At 45.1% G+C, this 12,391-nt stretch overlaps 1 protein-coding gene across 1 annotated transcript in view; it reads left to right on the top strand.

Annotated features, from left to right (window-relative positions):
• The window catches only part of ACTN1 (actinin alpha 1), a 50,587-nt gene that overhangs the window by 20,343 nt on the left and 17,853 nt on the right, over window positions 1–12,391 (top strand). The window contains exons 7-9 of the mRNA XM_085323355.1: window positions 3,367–3,448; window positions 5,166–5,251; window positions 11,887–11,979. Coding sequence (XP_085179481.1) covers window positions 3,367–3,448; window positions 5,166–5,251; window positions 11,887–11,979 — 261 coding nt within the window. The remainder of the gene's footprint in view (window positions 1–3,366; window positions 3,449–5,165; window positions 5,252–11,886; window positions 11,980–12,391) is intronic.

Here is a 12,391-nt window from a genome sequence, read left to right as displayed (position 1 = left end):
TGTGGAAGTGAGGACAGGTGCTTTGGCTTCTGTTCTGCTTTGTTGCTTTTGGGTTCCCAAAGCATTCCCACAACTGTAGTGCTGGAGTGCTGCACTGCAAGCTTTGGGGCTGCCAGGCCGTTCTTAGCTTTTCTCCCTTTTCCATGGGGAGTTAATTGTAATTAGGGATTTAAAATAAGGATTAACAGGTGTGTGATGAGATGGAACTGAAAGCAGAGGGGTTTGGAGAAAGTACATAGGAGCTGAAACCCCATTCTAGTCTTGGACAGGCCCCAGAGAAACCATCTCGTGCACAAAGAAGCTTCATTTTTATGATGAGCCACCTGTTGTGCATGACATGTGAAGCTGTTTCTACAACCTGAAGGTTCAGGCACTCTCTCATGTCTGCCAAGGCCAGAGTAAGTACCTTAAATAGAAGAAGTAGGTCTGAAAGCCTGGCAAGAGAAATTACAGAAACCAGCAGCATTTGGAGGACAGGCAGCTTGTCTCATGGGAGAGATGAGCTATTGTGTCTTGTACTGCTTGTAGTTTTCTGAAGGATGCAATGGATAGATTGCATTGCTCCAAGTTTATATTACTGAGGTATGGACATAACCTACGAGGCTGGACTGCCTCCTCCTAGCTAACTAGGGTGGAATTGATGTTAGTCAGTGCTTTCCAGGAGTGCAGGTATGTTCCTGCTGCTCCTGCATCAACAGATTCCTTTTGAAAAGACTGCTCTTGCTGTAGCAGTTATTTCTGAAAGTAATTGTAGCCAGGGCCCTTCTCAGGTTTAGCTCTTTGGTCATCTGTTAGCTAGTCTTGGGCCTAGGTAGCTTGCTTGCAGTAGCACCACCTTCACCTTCATTCCCCTAGAGACCACTTCACACATGYTTTTCTTACATAGAAAATAGAAGTCTGCTGCCTATGCCTAAATGACTCTTAATTTCCCATATACTGAGACTTCCAGCCCTTCCTTTGGGAGCGCCCAAGCCAGTAAATTTTCCACCAGGAAACCTCTCCCAACTTTCAACTTACAACTTTTTTGCTGTAATGCTCCTGGCGGTGTTCCTTGTAAACTGGTAGGAAAGCTATCTGCAGTGAATTTGCCCCTCCCTTTCCTCCAGGAGAGGCTGTTGGCTCTGACTGCCCTTCAGACAGCTCAATCAGGTGGATCTGTGCCAAGGAAGAGTCTGTGTTAATACTAAGCTATTGAGTGGTTGGTAATACCATGGTGTTCACTGTCAGCGTGAGCTGAGATTAAGTACATAGTGGTGGTGTTTCTACAGAAGTAAAAAATGGTGCATGGGCTAGGGGAGAGTTGACAAGGGAACTGCCACTTGGGATTTTTGGATGCTCCTGCACTTGTGCAACAGGTTGCTACTTTTCCTTCCTCTAAGTCTAAGTATTTGCTTGTATTGAACAAGCATGTTATATACCAGCTAATCTCAGCTTCTGAGGTGAGGCATTTAGTTACACTTCGGGATTTTTAAGAGTTTTCCCACAGCACACATAGGATAGTAGTAGGCTGAAGCTGAACTTGTGCCAGTCTCTGTAATTCCCTTGTATAGGGCAATTGTAAGATAGTTAAAATCCCCTGCACACTGCTAAGCTTTGAAGAGGTGGATCTAGAAATATCTCTTGCAGTAACCACTGGAAGGTGTACCATGCGGGGACAAAATACTATTTTGTGCTGAGCTAGGGGTCTGCTAGCAAGTGTGACAGCTGCCAGTTTCATTGTGCTGTGGTCCATGCAACATTTCCTCACTTAATATTGGCTTATTCCAGTGGACTAAATATGAATCACTGGTAGTGTCTTATTTTGGTGGCTTCCATGTGATTTATCTTGGTACGCAAAGTGTTGCTGTCCACTGGAGATGCTCATTTGAAGCAACATGATCTTGATAGAGGATGCCAGCTTAGTACATGTGTTCATTCCTGTGGAACTGCTGCAAGAAACTCAGAATAGCTGTTTCTTAGCTATGAGGGCTACATAATGACCAGTGCCATAAAGGAACCTTTCTGCATGTCTACTCCCTGTTTGCCTGAGCCCATGTAACTTCATCTGTCTCGCTGGATGGGTCCAAGGGAGATTGCCTATTGATTAAAGTCTGTGCAAAGCTAAATCTCCCAGGTCAATGCAGTAATCAAAGGCACATGCTCTTAAATAGAAAAGAAACGGAACATGGATGCCAGTCTAAAAGAAGGTGGAACAATTTCACTCCATCTTCTAATTTTTAAGGCAGATCTAACCATAGGTATCACAGATAAGAATATGGAGAGAGGGACACCATCCTTCCTCTCTTCTGAAAGCCTCTTAGCAAACACAGTGACTAAACACTAGCAGTTTGTGCACAGCCTCTCCTCCAACAGAAGCCAGCTGTCTCAGCAGTAGAAACTGGTAGTGCAAATGTCATTTGCTCGGTAAAATGGATTGATCCTACAGAATAACTAAGTATCATGGATATGCAGGAATATAGAATATTTTCATAAAGTAGCAATATCTTATTACTGTAGGTGCTCCAGTGAACCTTTATTGAGTCAGTTGTATGAGGGCTCATACAGGTCACTGGTTGCTTACCATTATGTCTGAATGCTGTAAACAGTTTGCAGAAGACTTTCTTTTCTGCTGACATCTGCCTTTCAAATTCTCTTCTTTGACTCTTTAAAATCTGGTTACCCTTGTGATATGACTCACACTTGTTTTGTTTAGGATTTGATTACTGTGTATTGATGTCTGTATCTGAAGTGCATCCTGTCACAGCAGAAGGTTTATATATAAAGAAATAGAAACATACGAAGGAGATGGCAAGTCCTGTGCAGTGCCTAGGAGGAAAACCAATACTTAGACAAAATGGGAACTTTTATATATTTATTTTATAGAAATATGTTAAAACATTTCTCTTCCTCCCACGCAACTGGTGTTCAACAAACTGTACATTAGCTAAGGAAAGCAACCGTTCCAGATGTTGTTCCTATTTTGGTATTGCTTAGATGTACTAACAGATATAATGCTCTGCAGTTCTTTGAAATGGAAGCTGCATACCTAATGTAAACCTAAGATATGAATGTGAGATACAGCTGTTTGCTATCAATCTGATGTGAAACTGATAGTACTGTTTTAAAGTAGGTTCAAAACAAAATGCATTATTCCTTCTTGATGCAAGCCCATAGATTATATATTGTTACCATCTCATGAGTCTCCAGGTGCTGCTTTTAGAAGGAAGTTAATTATTGCATCCTATTACATGGGATTTTTGTATAATTTTGTCAGGACAGCTAAGTTAACATGAGTCAAATCAGGCAAAAATGCGCTGTTTTGAGAGAAATGCTATGTACCTTGTTGCACATTGATGCTGATGCTCTGGGTCTTTGTTTCTTTTTCAGGATGATCCTCTCACTAATCTAAACACAGCCTTTGATGTAGCTGAGAAATATCTGGATATCCCCAAAATGCTGGATGCAGAAGGTAAAGTAGAACCCAATGGCTTTTAACTTGCTTTTTCTCAAGAAATTTCCTACTTCTAGGTGCAGTTGTATTATACAGAATTCACTAACCTCTGAATGCTCCCTTCATCACCATGTACCAAATATATAGGAAAAAATGACAATGAAATAATCACATGTTCTGCTTCCCCCTTCCTTCTGTGTCCCTCAGTCTTCTAAGTCTGGTATGGAGATCTTAACCTGGGGCTGATGCACTAGGCAGAGGGGAGTAACACCTGGCTATATCCATTGCTGGCTAGAGTATTCCCCTTCAAGAACCAGGCTTAATACTGAGAAAACGTAGATTGTTGGACTGTGCTCACTTTGGTCCAGAATTTATATTTTAGGCTCTTTCTGGCACTGCTGGTGGCCTTCTGTTAGGGGATTTTATATATATATGTGTGTATCTTTGAGAACGAGGCAGATGTGTAGAGCAGAGTCAGCAAGAACAGATCTCTTACTTTTTCTTAATTCTTATCGGCCATGCTTCCCCCATGCCTGATATTATAAATTGCTTCTTCTTGACTACTCAGAAGTATTGGGCACAAAGATCCCTCACTGACTGGATCTGAYGACCAAGGCAGAAATCCATGTTTTTCAGAGATGCTTTTCCTGCTTAGTGTGACTGCTTCCCTGAGGCTACTGGGACAGCAAGAATTACATTTCAGTGGCTTGTGGGGACCAGCTTGACAGTGGGCTTAGTATCTCTAAGAGTGCAGCCTGAAATAGTTCACTGGTACAGTGGCTGCTTGCCCAAAGCCAGCTAGTTTCAGTGGTACAAGCTATATTTGAGGCTTGGTTTGTGCAGCAGAAGCAGTTAGAAGCTTTTGTTAAATAAAGAAGAGAGAGAAACAAGGGGGAAAGGTGGAGGTAGGACAGCTGAACTCTGTTAACCTGTGCTTAGGTAACTAGTATTTTCATGTTCATTCTTCTGAGGCAGGATTTTCTATCCCTCAGGATGAGTCTTGCTTTCCCTGCCTTCATCATGTCAAGGGCACAAAACATCATGAGGCTTCTGGAGTAGATTAAGTTTGAGTGTTTTCTGCTGTTCTGTAGAAAATAGAACCACCTCCAAAATAGCAGAGAGAGCTTCAGATCTCAGCCAAGCTAACAGTGATGAAGAGGATCCCTTGCAGGAGCTCCCATTTGTCTGTCCTAGTGGCTCTTCTCCCCAGCAGAGTGGAGATAATATGCAATCTTTCGATTCCACAATACCAATCTCAGGAGGTGTTGAGTTTCCCTTGAAACTGAGAGTGCATTTTGAAATTCAAGCCCATCAGTGTGTTGAAGAGGTGGGGGAAGGGAAGGGAGGAAGCATCTTCCCTGGAGAACTACATGGAAAAGTTGCAGCATGATACATCTATAAATACCATGTCAACCTGTTGTTAGTCTGGATTGATTCAGCCCGTCGTTCATAGGAACATAGTCTGGACAGAGTTGAGCTCTGACGGGATATGTGTGCTGACATATGGCCCCATTAGGCTGGCCAGACTGTGGAAGCAATTTTATCATGAGGGAGGGGAGCCAGGAGGGTGATCCTGGCTCCCGAGACACATCTCGGGAAGGCTGGGAACCCCCTCAGAGTTGCTATACCAAGCAGATACACTGCAGCAGGCCTCCTGGACAGTTGTGGTTCGCCCTCTCCTTTACTTTCCTCCCATCAGTTGATTATGCTCTTAACGTGAGGTTTTTTTTGACAGACATTGTTGGAACTGCCCGTCCTGACGAGAAGGCCATCATGACCTATGTTTCTAGCTTCTACCACGCCTTCTCAGGAGCCCAGAAGGTATCGCAGGATCCCAAGATCCCTCCACAGAGCACACCTGGTGCCGTTGCTAATGTCCAAACCTTTTTTTCTTTTTCTCTCTCCTCTCTAGCTACGGGCATCTTTATTATGTTTTGGTAGAGTTGGCTGTTGGTTCAAAGTGGTGCCCCAAACATAACACATTGGGGCAAGGGAGCCAAGAGTCCTATTTGCCTCTAGTCAGTGTTACTTGTAGCAGCCCTTCTGTATGCCAGCTCCTTGGCACGCACACAGCTCCTGGGGAGCAGGGAGCTCTGCCTTCTGTTTGCTTTCCTGCCTGCTGCCTCGTCAGCCGAGGACCCGCACCCGCTCTTCCAGGGAGAGTAGCCTGGGAAGTCTGAGCTAGGATGCCTGGCATCACAGTGAGGGAGAGCACATGAGTTGTTCTGCTCAACAGACACTACAGCCTGTGCCCACTGGTGACGATGCCGTTATTTGTTTGCTTTTTTCCCCTCTTTTTCAAAGATGGAGGTCCAGAGTTGACTTCGGGCTTTTATGAAGGGTCCAATGAATACCCAAAGCTTTATCTTTTATCATACATGAACTGCAGGTTCCCGCACCTTTGCTTCAAGATCTAGAACTGTTGCTTTCTCAAGTTTTGCCAAAATTCAGCCCCAGTTCATCTGGGGCTTACAAAGTGTGTCTGGTGAGGCGCTTTGTGGTGGTTTTGCAGGCAGAGCATTACTTATCAGGGCTGAGATGCCTGGTTTTGTTTATTCATTTTTTTTCTTGTTTCTCCCCAGCCAAGCCAGAGATTGGGCAGCTGAGTCCTTGCAGTGTTTGGTTTAGCAATTTTGCTCTTGGTAACGGAGTCACTTAAGGAAAACATTTTGTGGGCGAAACCTTGTAAACATCTCGTACCGAAACCAAACAGCCGGTCTGTACTCCGGTGCCGTAGGAACGCACAGTGCGTGTGGGAGCTGTGATCCCTGGCTCCCCGGCATACAGAAAGGCCTCGGGCGTGGACACGAACCCTTCAAACCGCCCGTGTCTGTCACTGGGCCGGGCCCTGAGACTGCGGCTGTGCAGGTGCCGAGCCCGGGTCCTCAGCTCGGGAACCCCCTGGATTTGGGGGGAGGGGGACGGGGTGCCCCTTTGAGCCACAGAGCCAACGCTGCTAGCCACCTTCTGATCCGAATTCCCAGCTCTCCGCATGGAAATCTGTTTGGCCTGTCCTGCAATGCATGATGGGAAGTTTCTCCCCCTCTCTCACGCCACCCGTGACTGTTTTGTTTTATTCTATGTGCTGCTTCTTACTTTATCCTTTCAACCTCTTTTCCTTCTCTGCACAGATATTGTAGGCACGCTAAGGCCGGATGAGAAGGCCATTATGACCTATGTTTCATGTTACTACCACGCCTTCTCAGGGGCGCAGAAGGTGAGACTTTACCGCTAACAACCCCCTCCCTGCTCCCTGCCCTGCCCACCAGTCGCCTCCGCCGAGAAACGCTCCAGGCCCTCCGTCCGCTGCAGGACGTTTGCAGGGAAGCCCAGCGCCGTGCTCCGGCTGAGCAGCCTCAGCTGCGCGGCGTCCAGCGAGGTCTGCAGGTGTGTGATCTGCAGCCTGGCTGAAGGAGTGATTTAATGAGGCTGAGAAGATCCTTTCAAACAYACTTGAGCTGCTCCAGTTTCACACCCTGGTGGTGGAGAAAAGATTTAATGAAGCTAGCATAGAAAGAAAACTGAACGTCCGCTCTGTCAGAGTCAGTACCCTTTCAGGGACTAGTGTCTTGATGGCATCGTGCTGGCCAGGTGATGCATTTCCAGAAGCACCCTAATCRAATCAGCCTTATCCAAATAAAAGCCTGATTAAGACAGAAGCTTGCAGACCATCCTCCTAGAGCTGCCTTTYCCCCTTTCACACTGCTAGGTCAGTAGTCTCTTCTTCCTAGGCTGAATCATCTGTGAGCTGGTTTCATAGGGGTAGCCCTCAGCATCCTTTGTGGCACTTCTGTGCTCCAGCCACAAAGTCCATTCCTGTCAGGTCTTGAGCTTTTCCATACTCACCCACTTCTCCTTTCTTGCCTTCTCCCCAGTCATTCTCCTTCCTTTCACAAACCACCTATGTTTTCTTTCCCCTTCCCTTACTTTGCCCATTTCCATAACTTGAACTCTAYTTTACCTGCTTCCTCCTTATTCAAAAGTCTCTTTGCCTAGCATCAGGACATTTGTCTTCAGAGAAACCAAACAGTCACTCACAGCTCCTTTGTGTGAACTTCCTCTAAAATGGCAATTCCCTTGCAACTCTTTGAATAGACAAAAACATCCATACTCTCTACCCAGGCCCAAGCCTGGCTGAGCTACAGCCTTTCCAGAAGATCATTGCTGATTTCAGGGAGTGGACTGGACTTTGGAGCAATAAAGTCTAAAGTTCAAGACTGCATTYTTCGTGTTAAGAACAGGACACAAAATCTCCCTGGTTCCCTTTGCCACAACTTCTTTGTCTCACCCCAGGCTTTTTCTGTCTGAGACACAGCCCACATGTGGCCCAGCTTGAGGGCCAACTTGGCTCCAGAAAGACTTCATTGCTTTTGTACAAAACAATGCTGATGGTAGCAGCMCTGGTGTAGATACCATGCTGATGTTGGCTTTCAGAGGGCGAATACAGGCAGCACATTCYAGGGAGCAGCTCTTTAGCTCAAGGTAGAATGCTGCATTTTGTTCCGAGTCCTGTTTCATATGAATTAGATGATGCTGTCTGGTTTCCAGGGAACTCTATGTCCCACAGCAATGCAGCAGATCTCTCCATTTGGAATAGTTTGCATCATTGTGACTTGTCCAGTAGAGTACTGCTTTGTAAGTAGTTCAAAACCCTTAAGACCAGGCTGCAAGCTTCAGTCAGCTGATACTTGCCTAGGAAGACTGCAGTCTCAGAACTCATGCCAACCCAGTGATAAGGCCTGCTGTTAGTGAGGTGCTCCTGTRAAACCTGAAGTTCTCCAGATTAAGGAAACAGCAAACCACAAATGTGAGCAGGGTTCTGGCTGTGCTGGAGGAGCAGCCTTGCCCTTGCCAGTCTGCTCCTCTTCTCTCTAGGCCCGTTCCACCCTTTGCAGACCTGCTTAGCAGATCCCATGYTCTTGTCAACAGTTCAGGTGTATGCTAGGACTGCTAGGAGAACTGAAAGCAATTTTTTACTGCTTCAGGACCTAAACCAAGGAACTGGAGCAGAACCTAGATGCTGAGCTTCTTAGTTATTAAAGCTGCAATSCCATGTACTCTTAACTGGCTTATAGGGAGCATTAAAGATTTAATCATTTATTAGATTGTCAACAGGCCTGATGGGCCAGCAACTCACCTGTGATATGGAAGGAGGAGCACAGCTTCGCTGTGGAGCTGCCACAGCTCCTGCTGTACATTAGCCAGCTCTTGAGTGACATAGGTTTAAACCCCTGGGAAAATGCAGGGATTACTGAGGGCAGGCGCGAGCCCCAGCCCTGAATTTCTCATGGCACTGCTGCCTTGTGCGTGGTTAGGTAACTTACTATGATATCACTCCGTTTTTCATTCAGATTTTTCATTACTGCCACCAGCCCTGAAGGGGAGGTCCTATGAGCTGCTTTCTGCTTCTTTCACTGTCTTATACTGAGCCTTTGAAGGTACAGGGACCCTAGTCTGACATGATGTGTGTGTGGATGGCTGCTTTTCCTTTATGCTATTTTTATACATACATATATATATATATATATATTTGTAGGTATACTTGCTTTGGTTGGTTTGCTTGTTTTCTAACTGCTTCTGACTTTCACACTAAACGCATGATTGTTTACTACTGATTGCCTTAATATTTTGAAAACTTGATGTCGGGATGAAACTTTCTAATGTTTTACCATTTTATTAAAAGAAGTTCGGCATACATTGTTCTGGGCTGGTGCTCTGAGGCCAGAGGGCAGCAACAGGCAGGCACCCCACTACGCAGCGCACTATGGGAATACCTTCCTTTATCATCCTTCTCAGCAGAGAGACCTGGATCCATGAGCTACAGATACAATTCCCCTTCTGCTCTAGGCAGACCAAGTCAGGACTGAAAAGTATAGAAAAGGCAAATGGCAGAGAAACCAATGCTACTTTGGCTATTCACAGTTTCATTCTGAGACCACCAAATGGCATGTGCATGTCATGCAGCAGTGCTGTTGTTGAGCAGAAAGCCTGAAAGCAGAACGGGCTCGCCCTCCCCATGCTGTCTCTGACTGCAAGTAGTATAATTTGTCAGTGCCATGCTGCAATGAAGCTTATCAGTTCATACTAGTGCTCTAAAAGTAGAGGAGGTATGCAGTGTCCAGGCCCCAGGATAGTACCTCTTCTCAGTGCTGCTCTGTGCCTTGTGAGCATCCTTGCAAGTTCGGAGCCAGCTTGAGCATCGTAAATGCATCATTGCCTTCGGCAGTGAGGGAAGCCTAAATGTTTTTTCCCAGTCTGTTGATTGAAGGTGTATGGAGAGCTGCCTTGGCCTCATACAAATGTCTTAGTGTGCAACTCTTCTTTTGCCTGAAAGTGTTTCACTGAGGTTGCTGTCACCACAGGTCTGCTCATTAGTAGCAGTGTGGGAGGTATTCATGGAGGTCACCAAAAGCATTGGGATGCTTTTGTCCTACTCTGCTCTGAGCAAGTCGGTATAACATGTTGCTCATGACAATAGTGGCTCCAGTTCCATTTCTGCTGCTTTTGCAGCATAGAATTGCATACAGCAGTCTAGAGCAGGCAAGAGCAGTAGAGGAGCAAGTGGTGCTGTAGGAGAGAAAGAAGATTGACTTCTACATGACAATCATTAGGATGATACAAATAGTCATAATTACTGCTATTCTGGAAGCTTTTGTATTTGGATAGATCTTAAAAACACATACACACACATTGAAAAACGTGTGCAGCTGGAGGAAATGTATCCTCAGATACATAAAAATATACCCTTGTGAAATGGGGTCCCTACTGCTGCAGTGAGCTCCTGGGGAGTAAAAAGCGGAGAAAGTTAAGCATGTACATGGATCACCTGTTCAGTGAAGTCTGAGATACGTATGGTATTACCAGTTCCCTGTAGCCACTAGATGCCTCATGATAATGCTCTAGGAATGTTATTTTGACATACAGTTTGGTCCTATGTCCACAAAGCTTTCTGTGGATGTCAAAAAACAGTTTGCTGAAGTACAAATCTTTGTTAAAAACAGATCAGAGTACAAGCTCCCTTTGCACTTTCTATTTTTTTTTTTAGATTGAAATGGCACTTTCTCCTCTGCAGAGCCCTCTGATGTGTTTTTAATTAGTTAATATCTGTGTATCTACGAGCTGGCCCATTTTAGCAAAGGGACAGGTGACTGAATTTTGGGAGTTTCTTACAAATGACTAAGATCACCACTTCCCCTGGGACCTTAGCAATCCATACGTCACTGTGGAATCTATGATTTTATTGCTATTATTGCTGCCACGGATCAGCTGCAAAATCTAGAGGATTTTTCTCAAAGGCCTTGGAGATTGAATAAACAGATAATAAAAGGCCTCTTAAAAACGGTTGGAACTTGCCAGCTATAGGCTTATTAAAAAGAAAGTTCCACACAGCTGTAAAATCACATGCAAAACTTCTTTTGGTGTCAGTCCCATGACTGGCACCTGCCATGATGATGATGATGGTAGGAGCTGTGCAGGTCCACAGAGAGAGCAGGCTAATCCCTGCACAGCAGGTGTCTTCCCCATGCCGAGCTCCTGCATGGCACTCTGGGGCAGACTGCTCCTGAGTTTGTAACTGGGTTTTTTCTAATCTTTGCTCTTTTCCAAATTTATATTTTAACACATCCAGCTCCCTGTTGACAGCCAGGTTTTGGTCCCACAATGGAGGGAAAAAAAGAAAAGGGGGGGGGAAATCCTAAATAACAACAGGCCCTACCTTGTGAGATTTTATTTGGAAGAAAAAGCAGAAAGTTTACCCAGAAAACAAAAAAAAAAAATCTTGTTCTCAGCTGGGCCAGGAAAAGCTAAATACATGGTAGGTATCACGCAGCAAGGTGTTAGAGGAGCTGGCCCCATGATGGGTGTCAGAAACCTAGGGAATGTTGGAAGACAGATCTGCTGGGCAGATCTGAGGCAAAGAAAAGTATCTACCATTTTATCTTCAGAATGAAATCAGAAATTAGCCAAAGTCCAGTATATGGATTAACTGCCTTTARGAGCTTCCCTAGGGGTAAAAGCATGTAGAGAGTCTCATCAGTTTGACACCGCTCAGTTACTGGCATTTTAGCTCTTATCAGCGGTGAATGGGGTGGAAGCAATGGCAGAAACGCCTGTGTAAGAGGCAGCTGGGGTCCTTCTGGTAAGAAACAAATAATGGAGCTCTCTCTCGGGAACAGCTTCAGGAGAAGGCACAGAAATGTGGGTGTCTCACAGCAGCTAGGGCTGGGGTCAGTAAAGCTTGCAGTGTCGGAAGGAGGGTATTCACCTGAGAAGGGAAAAGTTATAGAAGGTCAGATAGAAAACAAACAGGGCAGGGMAGGCCTGCTGGAGCGGAGATGGGCTGCTAGAGCCAAGGTTAGGAGACTTTACCACAGGTATGTAGCAGGAGACTGAACCACGAGCTTTGGTTTATGTTTTTTTCACGCTTTTCCCCCCTCCTGTTTTTCCTCTTTCGGCAGGCGGAGACAGCAGCAAATCGTATCTGCAAGGTGCTGGCAGTCAACCAAGAAAATGAACAGCTCATGGAAGACTATGAAAAACTGGCCAGTGATGTAGGTGTCCATGGTGCTGTTGGTTTCTGGGCAGTGTTATGTGGAAAGGAATTGCATTTAAACCCAGATCCTGATAGCTAATCCTGGGGAATGTTATTGGCCCATGTTTCTCTGGAAAATTCCTTTTTCCCCTTCTAGCTGGAGAAAAATGAATTATTGAATTATATCTGAAGGCAAATATAATCTGCTTTAAAACAAATCTCCTATGGAGCAGCTTTGAGTTTCTATAGTTTATTAAAAGGAGTTCCAGAAGTACTGAAATTAAAGGAAAAAGCAAGCTGTTTCAACTTGCTTTGCTGAGGACTATACAAATTCATAACATCTTTCCTACAATCGGTGAACAGGGGTCGGGGAGGAATGGAAGTTAGAAATAAATGAGGAAAGAAATATGGATAGGCCACTCATATCTAAA

The sequence above is a fragment of the Rhea americana genome, unplaced genomic scaffold (genome assembly GCF_003343005.1).
Source record: "Rhea americana isolate MKP2758 unplaced genomic scaffold, rheAme1 scaffold_84, whole genome shotgun sequence".
In the NCBI taxonomy this organism is placed as follows: Eukaryota; Metazoa; Chordata; class Aves; order Rheiformes; family Rheidae; genus Rhea; species Rhea americana.
This window is presented reverse-complemented; position numbering and strand designations above follow the sequence as displayed.